Source organism: Canis aureus, chromosome 19, assembly GCF_053574225.1.
Source record: "Canis aureus isolate CA01 chromosome 19, VMU_Caureus_v.1.0, whole genome shotgun sequence".
NCBI classification, from domain to species: Eukaryota; Metazoa; Chordata; class Mammalia; order Carnivora; family Canidae; genus Canis; species Canis aureus.
The window spans coordinates 51,211,365-51,230,588 of NC_135629.1; the positions used below are offsets into that span (position 1 = coordinate 51,211,365).

At 54.3% G+C, this 19,224-nt stretch overlaps 1 protein-coding gene across 6 annotated transcripts in view; it reads left to right on the top strand.

The window, feature by feature from the left end:
• Nucleotides 1–10,577: 10,577 nt before the first annotated feature.
• DOCK6 (dedicator of cytokinesis 6) overlaps nucleotides 10,578–19,224 on the top strand; it is a 42,164-nt gene continuing 33,517 nt past the window's right edge. For 5 of the 6 annotated variants that reach the window (XM_077859904.1, XM_077859906.1, XM_077859907.1 and 2 more), the window contains exons 1-5: nucleotides 10,578–10,703; nucleotides 17,191–17,278; nucleotides 17,870–18,045; nucleotides 18,509–18,577; nucleotides 18,820–18,949. In XM_077859904.1, coding sequence (XP_077716030.1) covers nucleotides 10,660–10,703; nucleotides 17,191–17,278; nucleotides 17,870–18,045; nucleotides 18,509–18,577; nucleotides 18,820–18,949 — 507 coding nt within the window. In that variant the 5' untranslated portion in view covers nucleotides 10,578–10,659. Of the gene's footprint in view, nucleotides 10,704–15,224; nucleotides 15,245–17,190; nucleotides 17,279–17,869; nucleotides 18,046–18,508; nucleotides 18,578–18,819; nucleotides 18,950–19,224 lie in introns of those variants that run through there. The other variant, XM_077859905.1, reaches the window with a different exon arrangement.

A 19,224-nucleotide genomic window follows, 5' to 3' on the forward strand; every position in this document is an offset into this window, starting at 1 on the left:
TCTCTCATGAATAAATCAATAAAATCTTAAAAAAAAAAAAAAGGAGAGCAACCCATGCTTAGTGTAAAAACATGCAAACATTGTAAAAATTGATTGCAGCCTAGAAAAAGTCCCTGTAAATCCCACATATTCCTCCAGATTTTTCTACTTTACATTAACCTTTATAACTTATTATTTTAAACAACCTGGGTCCTCCTCTTCATGCCCCACCCTCACAATCGCTTAAGTTTTCCTGTCTGCTTTGTTCAGTGCTTGGTACACAGTAGGAGCTCAAAAAAGACCCACCAACTATTGGAGCGTCCATGAGGTGAGAAAACCCTTGTGTTTGCAGTCTGGAGATCTGGGCGCCTGCCCTGGTTCTGCTTCTCACTGGCTCTGGGACCGTGATTCATTGCTTGGCCTCAGGCTACCTGAATCTTCTCTGCAAAATGGGCTCAAGAAGTGATTTCACTTGAGGGCGTGGCTGAAATCTCTCATCTGCTGCTGGAAGGAATGTACTGTTACACTTTGGAAAACAGTCCTGCAGTTCCTCAAAGGGTTAAGCAGAGAATTACCATAGGACCCATCTGGATATGCACCCAAGAGAAATGGAAATGTATAGCCACACAAATACTAGACCTGAATATTCACAGCAGCGTTATTCATAACCATCAAAAGGTGGAAACAACCCAGGGTGGGTTAACAACTCAGCCTGGGTAGTTCAGTGGGTTAAGTGTCCGACACTTGGTTTTGGCTCATGTCATGATCCTGGGGTCTAGGGATCAAGCTTGCATTGGGCTCTCTCTCTCTCTCAAATAAATAAATATATCTTTTTTTTAAAAAGTGGAAACAACCAAAATGTCCCTCCACGGATGAACAGATAAGCAAACTGTGTTAGATGAAGAGGATGGAACATTCCATCATGAAGAGGATGTACATTCCTCATGTACAATGAGGAAGAATTTTGAAAACATTAGACTAGGTGAAAGGAGTCAGACACAGAAGACCACCTATTACATGATTCTTTTTTTTTTTTAATTTTTATTTATTTATGATAGTCACACACAGAGAGAGAGGCAGACATAGGTAGAGGGAGAAGCAGGCTCCATGCACCCGGAGCCCGACGTGGGACTCGATCCCGGGTCTCCAGGATCGCGCCCTAGGCCAAAGGCAGGCGCCAAACCGCTGCACCACCCAGGGATCTCACATGATTCTAATCATACCGAGTCCAGAATCGTGGGTCAGAAGTTGGTTAGGGCTCAGGGGACAGGGCGTAGGGGAATGACAGCTAATGTGTGCAGGGTATTTTTTTTTTTAAGATTTTATTTATTTATTTGACAAAGAGAGAGCACAAGTAGGTGGAGCAGCAGGCAGAGGGAGAGGGAGAACCAGGGTCCCAGGATCGTGGAGCAGGGAGCCTGACATGGGGCTCAATCCCAGAACCCTGAGACCATGACCTGAGCCCAAGGCAAAGGCCCAAGTGGCTGAGCCACCCAGGTGCCCCCTTGCTGGATGTCTTTTTAAGGTGAGGAAAATATTTGCCAATTGACCATGACGAAAATTGCACACATCTGTGAGTAGTTGAAAAACCATTGAATGCTACACTTTATTTTTTCTATTTTTTTAAAGATTTTATTCATTTATTCATGAGAGACACACACACACAGAGAGAGAGAGAGAGAGACATAGGCAGAGGGAGAAGCAGGCTCCATGCAGGAAGCCCGATGCGGGACTCGATCCCAGGACCCCGGGATCACGACCTGAACTAAAGGCAGACGCTCAACCACTGAGCCACCCAGGTGTCCCCGAATGATACACCTTAAATGGGCATTGGTGGTATGTGGATTATATCTCAGTAAGGCTATTTTTAAAAGGTAATGCTTCAAAAAAAATAAAAAATAAAAAAAAATAAAAAAATAAAAGGTAATGCTTTTTGCTTCCGAGTTGGGGGTGAGGAGAGGCTACAGGCTGAAGACAGCCAAAGTCAGCTGTCCATCTTCAGGAATAAATCAGAAAGACCCACGAAGGAGGAGACTCCCCAAGGCACCCAGCGCCTGCAGCTCAGCCCAGATGGCTGAGGTCAGAGCCGCCCAGCCTTGAGCTAGTAACCATTTCCTTTGTGGATGTGAAGAAATGGGCTGTGACCTTACTTTGTGGCCTGAAACCGCAGATGAGGTTCCTGTGGTGGGATTTCCCCTCCCACATCGGAAGCTGATCCTTGTGGGTTTTGGGGCAAACGTGGTGGCTTCTGGGGCTCTGAAGTATAGAGCCTGCAGACGACACTGCCTCCTCTGCACGGCTGGCGCTGGTCCCTCAATCCCAGTTGCCTGAGACTGCACCCATGCCATCTTCTGTACCCTGGGATGGTTTTGTCTTAATGTGACCTTGTTTTAACTTAATTACCTCTTTAAGGAACCTATCTCCAAATACAGTCCCATTCTGAGTTACTGGTGAGTAGGCTTCAACATACGAATTTGGGGTGACAAAAGTCAGTCTGTAGAAGGAAGTGAGACCCAAAAGGAAGGCAGCCAGTAGGGAGGTAGCTTAAGGCAGGTTAGCCCCACAGGCAACTGGGGGCCCAGTCCCCCTGGAGGCCTCTGGGACATAGCATAGGACAGGCACTCAGTCATCCCACCTTCGGGCAAGGGAGCTGGGGTGTCTATCCACCACCATGTTGGCTGAAGGCCACTCCCAAGGGCATTAATTTTTAGACACTTCTCCCCTGTTCTGTGCAGCCTCTTAAGAAAACTCCCCAACAAAGTCATCTGGATATTGGAGTCATGTCTGCCAGGATTTCAAAGGCAAGGTCCACATCCACCATGCTCCTGTTCATCCCTCAGCCTTCCACGTCACCTCCACAGGGAGCCTTCATTGATCCCTCACCTTTTTTAAGTGCTTATCATACCCAGGCTTGTCTGATCCTGGGCTGAGTTCTTAAACCTGTCCAAAAGTTGTCCTCAAGGTCACATCAAGTGACCTTCTCTAGGTTTCTGTTTCTCGGTCTGGAAAATGGGCTTGGCGGACCAATGGGAGAATGAAGCCAGCTACGTTCACAGCATGGGGCCCAGACTAGGCTGGAGCTGCCTGGGTGGGATCCCAGGTCAACCCCACCACCCACTGCAGAATTTCCAGTTTTCATCTCAAAAGTGGACAAATCAAAACAAGAAAACAAACAAAAAATACCATGTGTGCTCCAGCCAAATCGATGCCCCGATTTCCTGAATGTCTCTCCTCTGGGCCTCTGCTCATGCTGTTCCCACTGCCTGGAAAGCTGTTCACCTGCCTGCCGCCGGCCTGATCTTTAGGTCTCAGCTTGGGAGCCTGCTCCTCGGAGAGGCCCTCCGGCTGGGTTGGACACGACCTCAGGGCTCCCCCAGTGCCTGGGAGCCCCCATGACCGTCCTGATCGTCATCGTCCTCAGCTGTCCTGCTAGTAGACTTCAAGCCTGCACAACACCCCTAAACTCCCTCCCGCTGCCCCTTTGTGTCAGCCCCTCCCCCCAGCCCCAGCCCAACACTGATCTGCTCTCCCACACTGGAGTCCTGTCTTTCTGAGAATGTTCTATAAATGGAATCATACAATATGTAGCCTTTCGAGTCTGGCCCCTTTCACTGCAGCATAAAGCATTTGAGCATAAAGCTTTGTGGCCTGTATCAATACTTTGTTCCTTTTTGTTACTGAAGAATATTCCATTGTACCCATGGGCTCCGGTTTGTTTCACATTCGCCCATTGAAGGACAATTGGGTTGTTTCCAGCTATTGGTGATTATGAATAAAGCTTCTATAAATAATCGTGTACAGGTTTTTATGTGAACATAGATTTTCATTTTCATTTCATTGTTTCTTTAAAAGATTTTATTTTTAAGCAGTCTCTATACCAACATAGGGCTGAAATAAAGAGTTGCACACTCCACCAACTGAGCAGGGCCAGGTGCTCCATAAATTCTCATTTTTATTTATTTTATTTTATTTTTTAAGTTTTATTTATTTATTCATGAGAGACACACAGAGAGAGGCAGAGACACAGGCAGAGGGAGACGCAGGCTCCATGCAGGGAGCCCGACGTGGGACTCGATCCCAGGACTCCAGGATCATGCCCTGAGCCAAAGGCGGTGCTAAACCGCTGAGCCACCCAGGGGTCCTGTCATTCTGTATTTGTCCAGACCCACAGATCATATGACACAGAAGATGTACCCTAATGGGGACTACCAGACTTCAGTGAATGATGACCTATCAGTTATAAAAATGTCCCTCACTAGAGTGAGATAATAATGGAGGAAACTGGGTGGGGCGTGGAGAATATATGGGAACTCTCTGTACTATCTGCTCAGTTTTCTGCAAACTGAAATTGCTTTTATAAAGAAAATCTATTGGGACGCCTGGGTGCCTCAGCAGTTGAGCATCTGCCTTTGGCTCAGGGTGTGATCCCAGAGTCCCTGGATCAAGTCCCACATCGGGCTCCCTGTGAGAAGCCTGCTTTCCCCTCTGCCTATGTCTCTGCCTCTGTCTGTGTCTCTCATGAAAAACGAAATAAAATCTTTAAAAAAAGAAAATCTATTGGGATGCCCGGGTGGCTCAGTCAGTTGGGCATCTGACTCTTGATTTCAGCTCAGGTCATGATCTCAGGGTTATGAGATCGAGCCCTGCGTTGGGCTCTGCGCTGGGAGTGGAGCCTGTGTCAGATTCTCTCTCTGCCCTTCTCCCTCTGCCCCTACCCCCTAAATAAATAAAGTCAGTCTATTAATTTAAAAAAGAGTGTCTTTCCTGCCCTCTACCCCAGCCTCACCAGTTTCTTGGAATTTTTTTGAAGAGAATATCTAGAAAAACCAGGCAAATACGGATATATACATTTTCCCTTAATATTTGATACCCAAGGCAGCTTTCTGTACACCCCAATCTGCACCTTGCTTCTCATTCCAGACCATTCCATGCGCTGCATATATGCCCTCCTCATTGTTTCTTTCGTTGAAATAGGAGTCTCACGCTTGGCACAGCAGTACAGTATTCCACTCCACACAGGCAGCGGGACCAGCACCATATGGATCGTTATTTCCAACCTTGGTTGTTAGGTTGACTCTGTTTAGTCACGACTGTCCTCAGCATTTTCCACATAAGGATTAGATTTCTAGAAAGGGACTTGCTGGGTTCACAGGTTTGTATAATTTTGAAATATCCGTCTGATTTGTCCTCCATTTGATATTTACCTAAGGGCATCTCTGTCAGTGACGGACATGAGAGTTGGATCTTCCTGAAACAAGGAAGATCTGCACCCCTCCATGGCTCCCCACTGTCCTAAGGGCTATGCCGGGCTCCCGCTGGGAGGCCTTAGAGACCCACCACCCTCTCCCCCATGTCCTCCACGCAGGTGAATTCTACTTCTCCCCTCGGTGTTTGCTTTGCTGGTCCCTCTGCCTGAAACTACCTCTCTCCCTAACTCAGCCTGGCCAATAGCTACTTGACATCACCTCCAGCATTGACATCACCTCCTTCCAGAAGTTCCCTGTGCCTGGCATACAGCAGGCACTCAGTAAATGCTGCTGGAGCAAATGAATGGATGAAGGAAGGGAAAGGAGAGAGGGCTGGTTTATGGAGCAGCTGAGGGAGTCTATAGGCCCCAGGGAGGAGCATGGTTCCCTCCTGGGGCAGTGGGGAGCCACAGCAGGCTCTGAGCAGGAGAAAAGCATGCTGAAAAATGTCTCTTATTTGCAGAGGCACCTTTTTTGTGCCCTGGGCCCTTATCAGCAGAAGTTTGTAAGTTCATAAAATCAAACACGTAGGATGGTGAAGGAAACCCATTAGAAACCCATTGCATTGGGATACAGTTATCAAAATCTGTTTTAATTGTGATGCAATGTGGGCATCTTTCAACATATTAAGTAGGAAGGCCCAGCGCAGCCCTAATGACTGTCATCAGCAGAAGCAGGGGGAGAGTGAGCAATGCAAGTTTTTCCTTCTAAGTCCATAAAGCTCCTGAATTCCATTTGCAAACCCCTTGGGCGTCTGGGGACCCCGGTGAAAACCCCCGGATGCTGGGATGCCGTAAGGGCCCCTGGAAAGTGAACAAACTTGATAAAGGTGTCATTGACAGGGACAGGAGTGATTTCCAGGGATGATGGAAAGGGCATCCAGACAGACGAGCATCTGGCGGCTGGGCCATCTGTTCAAAGAAAAACAGGAAGACTGTCCCCTGCCCCTCTGGCCTCTCTGGGCCCAGCCTTTGTCTTCATGACTTTAACTCCCAAAGGCAGGCCTGGAGCCCCTGAGTCGGCTTCCAACTTCCTTCCCAGCTCCGGAAGCAGCAGGAAAAACAGTCTGACAAGGCAGCATCTTCCAGGCTGTGTGCTCTCCTGACAGCACTTCACGCTTCCCCACCGCAGCCCCACAGGGCCAGCTCTGAGGGTAACATCCCATTTCACAGATGAGGAGCCCAACGGCCAGAGAGGCCCCAGGTCACCCAGCCTGGCTGTGGCCAAGCAGGGACTGGGAGTCAGGCCTCTTTGGATTCTAAGTCCTGCCTCTGGGCATTCCTGCTCTGAGTTCACCACCTACCTCAAGACATTCATTCATTCATTCATTCATTCATTCATTCATTCAAGTGATTCACCAAGTTGCCAAAATCATCTGAAGAGATTAGGGGAGAGATTTCCCTAAACACAACAGACCCAGGTTCGAGTTTTACGACTCACAAGTGTGGTTTGAGGTGGGTGGCTGCTTTTTGCAGCCTCAGTTTCCTGCACCTGTAGGTTGATGACCTGGGGTAATGAGACATCCCCCTCACCCCCACCCCCCACCAGGGGCTTAATTGGAGCCTGCACACAGCAGGTGCTCAGGAGATGCCTGCTGAGTAGATGGCCTTTGCATCCTGCTCCCACCACCTAGCCTTACCTCCGTACTACCCCCACTTCCACTACCTCTCCTTGTGGCAAGAGGGTTCCCTGCTCCCTGGTAGTAGGTTAGTAGAGCTGAGGGCAGGGCAAGTGTCCTGAGCGGGCTGATCCTGCCATTTCTGCCATCGGCACAAGGGGGCAGTGGGTGCCCACAGTCAGCTTTCCTCTACCGGCCCCCAGCACCCCTCACTCCATTTGGGAAGTTGAGACTTTGATGCCCCTGCCATCAGGTTGCCTTTTCCCACCACACTAGGGGACAGTGAGGTATCATGGTTCCCTGACCACTGGACTCCTGCACCACTCTGCCTCGTTCATTCTCTCATTGAGCACCTACTATATGCACACCCCTAGGAGGGGCACTGGGGACACAGCAATGAACAAGGCAGAGAAAATTCCTTGTGCTCATGGAGCTGGCATCTGAGTGGGAGAGTTGGACACCATGGAACCAGGCAGTTACAACCCCAGCTGTAGTGGGGAACCTCGGAGGCTGGAGGCAGGAGGGCCTAGAGGAGCCCTTGAGCTGCTTGGGCAGGGGAGGGAGACAGTCAAGGAAGGCTTCCAAGAAGCATGAGACCTAAGAATGAATAGAGGTATGTTCAGGTAAAGAGCAGGGGAACCAGTGTTCCAGGCCAAGGGGATGGCCTGTGCCAAGGTCCGGAGGGAGCTGCCCCCACAAAGAAAGATAGGAAAGGACACTGTAATGCTGCATGGATTCAGATGGTGAGGTCCTGGAACAAGGACTGAGCAGCAGCTCAGGGGAATGGAGGAGAGAAAGGCCAGAAATAGATATTTGTGGAGTGCCAGCCCTGTGCTAGGTGCTGGGGACCCCTTGGAGATGGATTACTGGTCGCTTAGACCCAGTGTGATTACGGTTGTAATGTACCTACAGCACAGGTAGCTGTAGGCGGCAGAGATGCCCCAGCTGAGATTTAAGGGATGGAGAAGGGGTCAAACAGAGAGGAGTGAATGGAACAGCATTCCAGGGGGTGGGAACAGCAGGGGGCATTGGTGCAAAGACAGATGATCTTTGGGGCCACTCCATCACTCACACGGAGAGAGGTTCAGCCCCTGGTCATCTCCTTAGCCCCACTCGCAGCCAGCCCAGCCAGCTTCCACCGGGGCTGGGGCAGTCCCTCCTCCCTGGTACACAGGCACTGTCCCCATACCCTACATGTGTTCCTCACTGCAGCCAGAGGAGGCCAAAGTCCCCCGCCAAGCTTGGCCTCTGTTTGAGCAGCTGCCAGGATCACCCTCGCCCCGCCTGGCTGAGTCAGGCCTGGCGTGCCCTGCAGAGGAACTGCCCCACTGATCAGGTCTGGTAGGCACTGGGCCGGTAGCAGGCTCCAGGCAGCTGGGGCAGGGCCTTTACTTGGAAGGATCTTTGAAACAGCCTTTCTACCCAGACAGAGCTCAGAGTCACTGGGCTCATAGCCCCCAGCAGGCTCCTGGACGGAGGCAGATCCCGTGAAGGCCTGGACCTTGCTGCCCCCGGTGTCTGGGCTGCCACTTGACCACAAGTCCTCAGTGGAGGAGATGAGGAAATGGAGACTCAGAGAGGTTGAGAGATTGACCTTGAGTCCCACAGCCTGGCCTGGACTTGGACTCTGTTGGTATTTAGAAACAAAGCTTTCTGGGTCGGGCTCCCCCCGTAACAGGTCTGGAATCACAGATCTGATGCCCACTTGCCTGATTTCACCCTGCCTCTCTGGGCCTCCTTGTCAAAGTGGGGTGGTGATGGCACCCACATGTGGGAAGGGTAACAGCATGTGCGAAAAGGGAGCTGCGCTCTAGTGTTCAGAGGAGGTGGGCAGCTGGAGGGGGGTGGGGGGGAGGTGACCAGGGCAGATCATGCAGCACCTCGTGGGCCCCAGGTGAGGACTTTGGCTTTTACCCTGAATGAGGTGGGAGCCGTGGAGGATTTTAAGCAGAGGAGGGATGTGACCTGATTCAGGTGTTCCCCGTCTCTTTCTGGACACTGGAGGGAAAACAAACTGAGAGGGCTGAGGGCAGGAGCCAGGAGACCAGGTCTGAAGGTGTCTGGGCTGGAAGGAGGCAGAGCAGAGGGGAGAAACCCACCGATCTTTGCTTATCTCCATGTTTCTTGCCCAGCCTGGCTCTCAGAAGCCCAAAGGCGAGGCAGGGACTTTAGCCCAGGAGGCTGCTGGTTGGGGTGAGGGTGACATGGGGTGAGGCACAGCACAGTGATGGGCGGGGTTACACCTGGAGACTCCCAGGTCAAAGTGGCTGGACCACTCAGGCGAGTGCCAGTGTGTGGGCTACAGACAGATACACATGTCACCTGCCAGGCTGGGAACAGCCCTGCTGTGCCCTTAAGAGCTTGGGGCTGAGTGGCAGGGTTAAGGGTTTCCCCGAAATCCAAGCCTCCCTCCGCTGGGCTCAGCATCTGACACTGCTCCACTTTGCCTAGTTGGGGCAAGTTCCTCTGCTTCTCTGGGGCTCAGTTTCCTCACATGTAAAAGGGAGGATAATGCTAACATCCATATGTGGGAAAAGGAGCAGCACATGCAAAAGCCCTAAGGAAGGGACGCCTGGGTGACTCAGTGGTTGAGCATCTGCCTTCGGCTCAGGGCCTGATCCCGGAGCTCTGGGATCGAGTCCCGAATCCGGCTCCCAAGAGGGAGAGCCTGCTTCTCCCTTTACCTCTCTCTCTCTGTGTCTCTCATGAATAAATAAATAAAATCTTAAAAAAAAAAAAAAAAAAAGCCCTAAGGAAGAGCCGGGCCGTCCTATTATTCAGCCCCCGATTCTGCCTAGGACATTTTCTGACCAGGGCTGGAAGGGCCATCAGGAGGAGGAACCTGCCCATGTAAAGGCTTAGGGGTGAGCAAGGGGTTGGCACATCCAGAACAGGAGTGGGGGCTGGAGAATTCTCTAGACTGCTGCCCGGGAGCTGGGAGAGGGGGGGCCACTGGGGAGAGATTTGAGACCACAAGTAAACCAAGACATCCCCACTTTCTCCAGTGGAGGCACTCAAGCATCTCCAGCCCAGCTGGACCCCTTTGCTTCCCTCCTCCTGGACTGGGGCACATCCCCAGTAGCCTCGGAGACCCCCGTGATCACTCAGGCCTGGGCAAGCGTCTGATCACCTCTGTGCCTCAGTCCACCCATCTGTAAAATGGGGAAACGATGGTTCCTTCTGCACCTGTGAATTGCAGGGCCATGCTTCATAAACGCTCGAGATTATACTTATTACGGATGATTGCGGGGGTTAATCAGAGGGCAGAAGGAGCATCCCCCGGAGTCTGACACCCCCGGCCTCGGTCCTGGCGCCTCCCCTCCCCTGCCCCCTCCGGAGCCTCAGTTTCCCCGGCCCCCCTCCCCTCTCCCCTCCGGAGCCTCAGTTTCCCCGGCCCCCCTCCCCTCTCCCCTCCGGAGCCTCAGTTTCCCCGGCCCCCCTCCCCTGTCCCCTCCGGAGCCTCAGTTTCCCCGGCTCCCCTCCCCGGCCCCCCTCCGGAGCCTCAGTTTCCCCGGCCCCCCTCCCCTCTCCCCTCCGGAGCCTCAGTTTCCCCGGCTCCCCTCCCCGGCCCCCCTCCGGAGCCTCAGTTTCCCCCCCTCACCCCAGGGGCGCGGAGGCAGCCCGGGGCCCCCGCGCCCCTCCGGCCGGCAGGGGCAGCACGGAGCCGCCCCGCACACCCGGAAGGGCCCCGCCTCCGGCCCCGGCCTCCGCCCCGGCCCCGCCCAGCCCGGGCGGCCCAGAGCCGGGAGGCGGCGGCGGCGGCGACCACGGCGGGGACGGTGCGCGCGGCGGCGGCGGGGGGACGCGCGCGGCTCCATGGCGGCCGCCGAGCGCCGCGCCTTCGCGCACAAGATCAACAGGTAGCGCGGCTCCGGGCCCCTCCCGCGCCCGCACGTGTCCGGGCCCCGCCCCGGGGCGGCCCGGCCCCCCCCCCCACCGGCGCCCCGCACTCCAGCCCCCTCGCCCGCGCGGGGCGGCCGCTTCCTCCGGCGGGGGTCGGGGGGCGGGGGCGGGGGCGGGGGCGCGGCGGGGCGGCGGGTGCGATGGCGGCGGAGCCGAAGTCCGCCCCGGGCGCCGGGGGGACGCGCGGGGGCGTGTCCGGGGGCCTTCCTGGAGGAGGCGGCGCCGGGGGAGCGGGTGCCCGGAGCGCCCCGCGTCGCACTGCATCTCCGGGTCCTTCCCGGGGCCCCGAGCCCGGGGCGTGCGAGCGGGAAGGGCCGGTGCCACCCCCCTCCCGCCGGGCGCCGGATGCGGGAACGCGGAGGGTGCCCTCGGAGGAGGCCCTGGAGGCCCCTCGGGAAGGTCCCCCCTCGCCAGGGGCCCGTGCCCAGCTGTCTGGGGAGCAGGGGACAGCTGTGGCGGGCCCCCCGCCCCCAGCCCAGCTTCAGGCTCTCCCGGCACCGGCTGGACGCTCTGGAGAAGGTCGGGTGATTGAATGGACCGAGTGGGGGCTGGGGACCCAACCAGCTGGTGGGCAGACGGGGGAGGGGACAGGCGCCAGGCGCTGGGGGATCCATTTCCGTGGCCGCTGGAGATTGTAAGACTCAGCCTGGGAGGGGGAGGTCACACTAGGGCTGAAGAGCCTCTCCCCCTCTTTGCCTCCTTAGCCCGGCAGAGTCTGCCCAGGGGTCCTCTCCTCGGGGCACCTGTGCTGGCCAGGCTCAAGTGAAAGAGCACCCGTGGGTCCAGAGCTGGCCTGGTGGAGACACAAGAAAAGATCCCACCCTTGGGGGCAGATACAAAGGGGTGGACAGAGGAGTAGCACACTAAAGTAGATTATATATATATATATATATATATTTTTTTTTTTTTAATTTTTATTTATTTATGATAGTCACAGAGAGAGAGAGAGAGGCAGAGACACAGGCAGAGGGAGAAGCAGGCTCCATGCTCCGGGAGCCCGACGTGGGATTCGATCCCGGGTCTCCAGGATCGCGCCTTGGGCCAAAGGCAGGCGCCAAACCGCTGCGCCACCCAGGGATCCCTAAAGTAGATTATATATTAATGATAAGCGCCAATGCTCAAGGGCCGGAAAGGAGGTGGCGAGGATGGGGACCATTATAGATACAGGAGACAGATCAGGAAAGCCCAGATAATAAGGTGACACTTGAGCAAAGTTTTGAAGGAGGTGAGGGAGGCATCCATGTCGTATGGGGGGAAAAAGCAATCCAAACACAGGGAAAGGCAAGTGCAAAGGCCCTGAGGCAGAAGCAGGCAGAGTGTATTTACAGATGATCTGAGGAGGCCGGCCAGTCTGGAGCAGATGGTGCGGGGTCTTGTGGGTTGTGCGGAGGACTTTAACTTGTAACCTGAGTGAGGTGGGAGCCATGAAGAGTTCTGAACATAGGGGATGTGACCATGTGTCTGGAGCATTGTGGCCAGGCACTTTTTATGTTCTGTTATCTTTATGTCCCCCGATTGGTCTCTCTCTGTCTTGGACCTTTGGCATCTTTTCTTTGACACAGTCTCTGTGTCCCTGGGCCCTGGCTTCCACTCCAGTAAAAAAAAAGAGAGATCTTGGGTCCTGCCCTGGGGAACGGATAACTACAGAGCCCAGGGTAAGAAGAGCAGAGAATGATCCTGGGGCCCCAGCGAACCACAAGCAAATGGCTCAAGTCTCCCAGCCATCCCCTGCCAGGGCCTCCGGAGCAGCCTAGTGGACATCCAGGTGTCTACATGCTTGGATCTAGGCCTGTATTCATCTTTTCAATCATTTAGTCATTCATGCCACAATGCCATATTGACCCAAATATTAAACAGTCCCCCAGTTTCTTAATGAACAGATTCTTTAAAAAAAACATTTTGGGGGGACAGCTTAAAAACTACAAAGTCTTATTCATAAATAACATGGACAGACATTACTGTGTGCAGTAGAACTTGTCCATTTTTTTTTTCACTTGTACTCTTTAAAATAAACCCAATCTGGATGGTGATAATGGCCAGCGTGTATAATATGTTTACAGCATGCTGGTCCCCATCGGGAATGCCACTCGTTTAATTGTCGCCAGAGCCTGTTGACATAGGTGTAACTGTAGAAAGCTGGACTCTACAGTGGTTAGGTCACTGTTGGATGTCTCTTCTGGGGAGGTGAGCCCGGTGTGTATGGGGGTGGGGTGGCCTCAGTGTTCAGAACAATCTCAGAAACCTTGTCTCTTGCTGTCCTCATATATCCCCCATTCTTCCCCGTGTCTGGTAGCAGCATTTTTATTCGACCCCCCAGCTGTCTGATGCGGGGCAGGTGGCATTTCTTACTTAGGGATCCTGGGATCGAGCCCTACATTGGGCTCCCTGGTCAGCAGGGAGCCTACTTCTCCTTCTCCCTCTGCAGCTTCCCCTGCTCGTGCTCTCTCTCTCTCTCTCTCTCTCTTTCTCTCAAATCTTACACAAATATGATAAATAAATAAAAGCTTTTAAAAAGAAATCCAACAACAACAACAAAACAACAAATGGCAAGGAAAAAGTCTCTTGGGTCAAGACAAAGTCTCTATCTCCAGGGCCACCCGACCCAGCCGCCCCTCTTGATCCTGCACCTAGTTCTGTCCCTCAGGGAACTGCCATGCTGAGGGTGGCTCCCATCCCTTCCTCACTTGCGTGATGGTTTCTCCAGCCGAGCTGGCTCCCTCGGCGCCATGGGCTACTTTTGCCCATTTAGAACGTCTTATCAGTGGAGTCATGTGTGATGTCAAGGCCTGTGTGCCCAGTCTCTCATCCAACATGTCAGGAGAAGGGCTCACCTGTGCCATTGCCTGCGGTCTGCGCATCCTTTTTCGTTGCTGCATACTATTCCTCCCGTCGGCACGCTCCAACTTTGGCCAAGGAACGTGTGCGTCTTTTTATTTTGGGGTTGTCATGACCAGGGCTGCAGTGAACATTCTCAGCCGTGTCTTTCCTCCTGAGTATCTGCGCCTCTAAGTGGAATTGCTGGATGGGCTTATCTTTAACTTTGCTTGAACATTACAGACGATTGTCCAAAGGGGTTCCCCCAGCAGCAGATGAGAGTTGCTATCGCTTCACATCCTCCCTGGCAGGCAGATTATTTATCTTTAGAATGTTGTGCGGGGGGCACCTGGGTGGCTCAGTTGGTTAAAGGTCTGCCTTCCGCTCAGGGTCCTGGGTTCAAGCCCCATGTTGGGCTCCCCGCTCAGTGGGGGACATGCTTCTCTTTCTCCCTCTGCATCTCCCCACTACTCGTGCTCTCTCTTTCACTTGATCTCTCTCTCTTTGAAATAAAAAAAAAAAGTTTTGACAGTCCAAGAGGGCTGGAATGATATATAATGGGGAATCTCTTTGTGGTTTTATATGGATTCATATTCTTTCCTTATTTTTCACCCAAGTGGGAGCACACAGCATCAGAGACTTATGCCATTCTCATTTCTGGTTTTATGGTCCTCCTCCCCTGTGAGAGTGGACTTCTGTTAATCCGACCAGCCCTGGGGTGAGGTCCACAGTCTCACAGAATTCCCACTGATGCCACTGCTTTATCTTTCCTCTCTCGGTGTCCCCATGGTGTCACGTACGATTGCTGATTCTCACCTTAGGAGGATTTGTCTCACCAGTAGCTATAACTCCCCACCTGATCTTTGCAGTTTCTCTCGTTGCAATCCTGAGATTCCCTTTCCGAGGAAAACTAGTATATTCAGCTCAACATTTTGCCTCCTTTTAAAAAATGTGCCCCGTGGGGGTGTCTGAAGCAGATCAGATGCAGGTATGAGAAAGAGGAGCTGGGGATGACTCCCAGGTGTGGGTCCTGAGCACCCCTGAGGGCAAGGCTGCCCTTAGTGAGACAGGGCAGGTGGTGCGAGGGCAGGTTCTGGTCATGCTTCATTGCCTGCAGTCGTGCGAGGGAGGCAGGTGTCCCACAGAGTGGACCCAAGGTTTCCTATTTATGTGGTTCTGAAACCTGGAGATTGGATGGGACTCCCATAAGGGGGGTGAGCGTGGACATGGAAGAGGCAGGTTCTGGAGCCCCACTCCCCATCATGCGCAATGTGAAATACCCGGTGCTGGAGGGCACAGACTTTCACTCCTGGCCCACAGGGGTTTGATTCTGGGCTCCGTGACCCTGGATTCCTCATGACCCTCTCTGAGCCTCTCTCCCCTTTGCCATAAAAAGGAGAGCCAAAAATTCCAGTTTCCCAGGATCCTTTTAGGCCAACATAGTGACAGCAAGCCTTAATTGAGCACTTACTGTGCACCAAGCCTTATACTCGGAGCAGTTCAATAAGCTGTGGGTACTGTATTGAGCCCAGAGGTCTAGAGAGGGGATGTCACTCATCTGTGCTTGCCTAGGTCCACGTGCAGAGCCCTGTGACACAGGAAAGTGACTCCCATGGCCACAGTGCTGAGGACCTGGCCTTTGCCCACTCTGGGGACATCTCTCCAAGGCCAAAGACAAAATGAAGTGAGAGTCCCGGCCCTCCCTCCACCCCTCTCCCTTCTCTGGGGCAGCAGCTGCGGAACAGCTGGGACCAGGACATGGATGGCTGTGCCCTGTCCCGGCATGCCTCATAAATCATCCCCTGAGACCCTGTGTGCCCAGGCTTCTGGAAGAGGCGGCCCCAACTTTGGGGATTTGAGGACAAATACCTCGTTTGAACACCCTTTGAATTTCCTAGAACATCCTCCATCACCTCCCCGCTATGCCCCTAAAAATAGAAGCAGAGTTCTGGGACCATTGACAGAGAGTCCAGAGGCAGAGGGGTGAGGCCCCAGGTTGAATCAGGGTCATGGTCAAGTTTTGTTTGACCAACAAATCAGATTTGTTGGAAATCAGAGGCTTCCAGATGACCCCCGTTGGCCCCAGCCTTCCCCACCCTCACCTGTCTTCCCTGGACCCACCACACATGTCCATCTCGTCAGCGGCCCATGGGCCATGAGATTTGCAGTCAGCATAGTACCTTTTTTTGTGGGGGGAGGTACAACTTTTTATTATGAAAACTTCCAAGCAGACAGGAAAGTGGAAAATGGAAGGGAGTGAAGCCCAAACATCAAGGCAGTTGCCTTCTCAAATTTTTTAAAAAAGATTTTATTTATTTATTCGAGAGAGAGAGAGAGGCAGAGACACAGGCAGAGGGAGAAACAGGCTCCATGCAGGGAGCCTGATGTGGGACTCGATCCCGGGACTCCAGGATCACACTCTGGGGTGAAGTTGGCGCTAAACCGCTGAGCCACCTGGGCTGCCCTTGCCTTCTCAATTTTAAGAGGGATTGGGGCCCAGAAAGGGTATCCCACCTGCCCAAAGCCACACAGCTAAAATGTCCGGGGCTTCTCTTAGAACTGACACACAGTGGATTTAGGTAAATTGGACCAGGAGGGAAGTTGGGAGGGATTCAGTCCATCAAGAAAAATTTATTGGGTACCTACTGTGTGCGGGGCTGGTGCTGGGGCCTCTGTGGGCACCACACAGCTCTATTCCTGACTTCGTAGAGACTCTGGGGAGCAGGAGTTTCCATGCTTGGAGCACAGCACCCAACTATAGGGTCTTTGCACCTGCTGTACCTTTTGCCCAGAATCCCCTTCCCCAGGTGACTTGTGTCTCTCTCTCCTTCCCCTCCTTCCAAGCTCAGCTAAAGGAATTGAGTGCCTGGGGGTGCCAAGTCCCAGATTCCTGTGCTGGCCCCCTCTTCTGTGGGTCTTGCCCCATCACCCTCCTCCTGCCCGGCACGGGTGCAAGTGGCCCAGGAAGGCCACACACAGATCTTGGTTTCTAGATGTGCTCTATGAGTCACGCTGGTCTCTTAACACACACTCAGCCTGGCCTCTGACCCCCTGAGAATGAGGTACAGAGCACCCCCTGAATGCCAAGGCCCCTGTGCTCGGCTCCGCACAGCAGCCTTGTGAGGTCACTTCAAGTACAGAGGGGTAAACTGAGGCTCAGAGGCAGCAGTAACTCGTCCAAAGCCCCATAGCAAGGATGGGGCAGGGCACACATTCTGGAAGGGAGGCAGGGGGGTGGAGGTCCCCCAGACGAGGAGGCTGAGGCCAGGGACCAGGGAGGGGGCTGGCCAGCCAGGACTCAGACCCACTGTGGTGGGCACCAGGGACAATGAAGGGTCTGTGACCCTCATGCCTTGCCGGGAGCAAATCCTTCCATCTGTGCTTGGTGAGGGGTTGGAAGGGCCCCGCGTCCACCTTGGGGGGTCCCGGAGCCTCTATCAGCCCCAGCCCTGGGGTCCCTAGGGCTGTGGATTCTGAAGCCTCGGTTCTCCTGGTCCGTGGCCTGGGTTTTTCCCGTCCACAGCCTAGATTTTCTGCTCAGAGAATGAATTTATTGGCCTGAAGTGGAGTTCCCAGGGCCCCATGGCCCAAGTTTTCATGTCCTCAGTGGCCCCTTCCCTGCCTGAACAGGACGGTGGCTGCCGAGGTGCGGAAGCAGGTGTCCCGGGAACGCAGTGGCTCTCCCCACTCCAGCCGACGCAGCAGCACCTCCCTGGGGGTACGTGCTCGGGAGGTGCCCCCTCCAGGACCCTGCTCTCTCCCAGACGTGGGGTTCCCCTCTGCCCGGGCTTGGTCCTACACACCCCTCCCACTAGTGCCGCATCCTGGGTGGGACCGTCCCCATTCCTCTTTCCCTGCGAGTGGGGAGGGCAGCCCCCTCTCTGCAGCTGCTGAGGGGCTGCGGGGGCAACAGCAGCCCCGTGGGTGGTCCGCCTGATGTCACCCCACCTCCCTGCTGCTGGGACCACCCAGATGTGGGGGGGGATGGGAGGTACTTTCAGCTGCAGCTGAGAGGGAGTGGGGCCTGAGGAATTGTCTTTCTTTGCTGCAGCCAACATGCCTTTCCTTCCAGCATAACCCTGCCTCTCCAGGCACAGGGTGTGATTTCCGGCCTGGAAAGAGGGGCGGGCCAGGCCCTGCTGGGATGGGGTGGAGAGTCTGAGGTCACTGTCCTGCCTGGCTCCTCGCAGCTCCCACACTCTCCATGGCTCCCACCGCCCTCTGCCCTCTTACTCGGGCCCAAGCACAGCACTCACCCCTGGCTCTCAGCCCCCAGGGCAGGGGCCACAGGCACTTTGCTCCAACCTAGGTCCCACTGACTGAGGTCGTTGAGCCCTTGGACTTCGAAGATGTGCTCCTGAGCCGGCCACCAGACGCTGAGCCCGGGCCCCTCCGGGACCTGGCTGAGTTTCCCGTTGATGACCTGGAGCTCCTGCTACAGCCCCGGGAATCCCGGACCACAGAGCCCGGGATCCCCGAGGATGGGTAGGTTCAGCCACACGCACCCCCCACCCCATGTCTGTAACTCCAGCCTGCCTCCGTGCCCCTCATCAGCACCCACCTTTCATCAAGTTCCAACAGCCCCAAGTTCAACTGCTGGCTTGGCTGTGTGACCTTAGGCAAGTTACCTACCCTCTCTGAACTTCCATCTCCACGTCTCCAAAATGGGGAGAAGAGCAGGCCCCACTCTGCCCTGCCTCTGTTTACCCTCATTCTATTTTTTTTTCTTTAAGATTTTATTTATTTATTTATTTATTTATTTATTTATTTATTTATTTATGAGAGACAGAGAGAGAGGCAGAGACACAGGCAGAGGGAGAAGCAGGCTCCCTGTGGGGAGCCCGATGTGGGACTCAATCCCCGGATTTTGGGATCACGCCCTGAGCCGAAGGCAGACCTCAACCATTGAGCCACGTTGGCGTCCCTATCCTCTTTCTATTTTGTGCAGAAAGCTGGATGCCCAGGTGAGGGCCGCAGTGGAGATGTACACAGAGGATTGGATCATCGCCCACAGGAGGTGGGTCTGGCCCTGGGGGCAGCTCAGGGCAGAGGGCAAGAGGCCAAGTCTGAGCCCAGAAGAGCCCACTGGGCCGGTCCTCCTGTTTATCTGCCCACTGTCCCTGCAAGGGCAGCTGGACTTCTCTGGGGTGGGTCTTGTCTGGTGTATCACAGGGAGGGTGGATGGCCTTGCAGGCATCCCAGGGGCCTTGCGGGGTGTGCCCTCATCCCTGCTACCCACCCAACCCTGCCTCCCCCTAGGTACCAGCATCTGAGTGCGGCGTACAGCCCCATCACCACGGAGACGCAGCGAGAGCGGCAGAAGGGCCTCACCCGGCAGATCTTTGAGCAGGATGTTTCTGGGGATGAGAGGTCCGGCCCAGAGGACTCGGTGAGGGAGCCCCGGGCACCAGTCACTACAGGGGTGTGTGTGGGCTCTGGCCTCAGCTCTCGGTCACACGTGACGGGAAGTGACCCAAACAGCCTTGAATCCAACAGGAAATGTGTCAGCCCTGTGCGTTAAAAGTTAAGGGTAATGAGTATAAACATCTATTAAGTGCTCAGTGTATACTAAGGGCTTTAGACTTGTCTTCGTCTTTCATCCTGTAAGGCAGGGCACCACCCGTTTTGCAGATACAGAAACTGAGGCACAGCAAGGTGATTAGA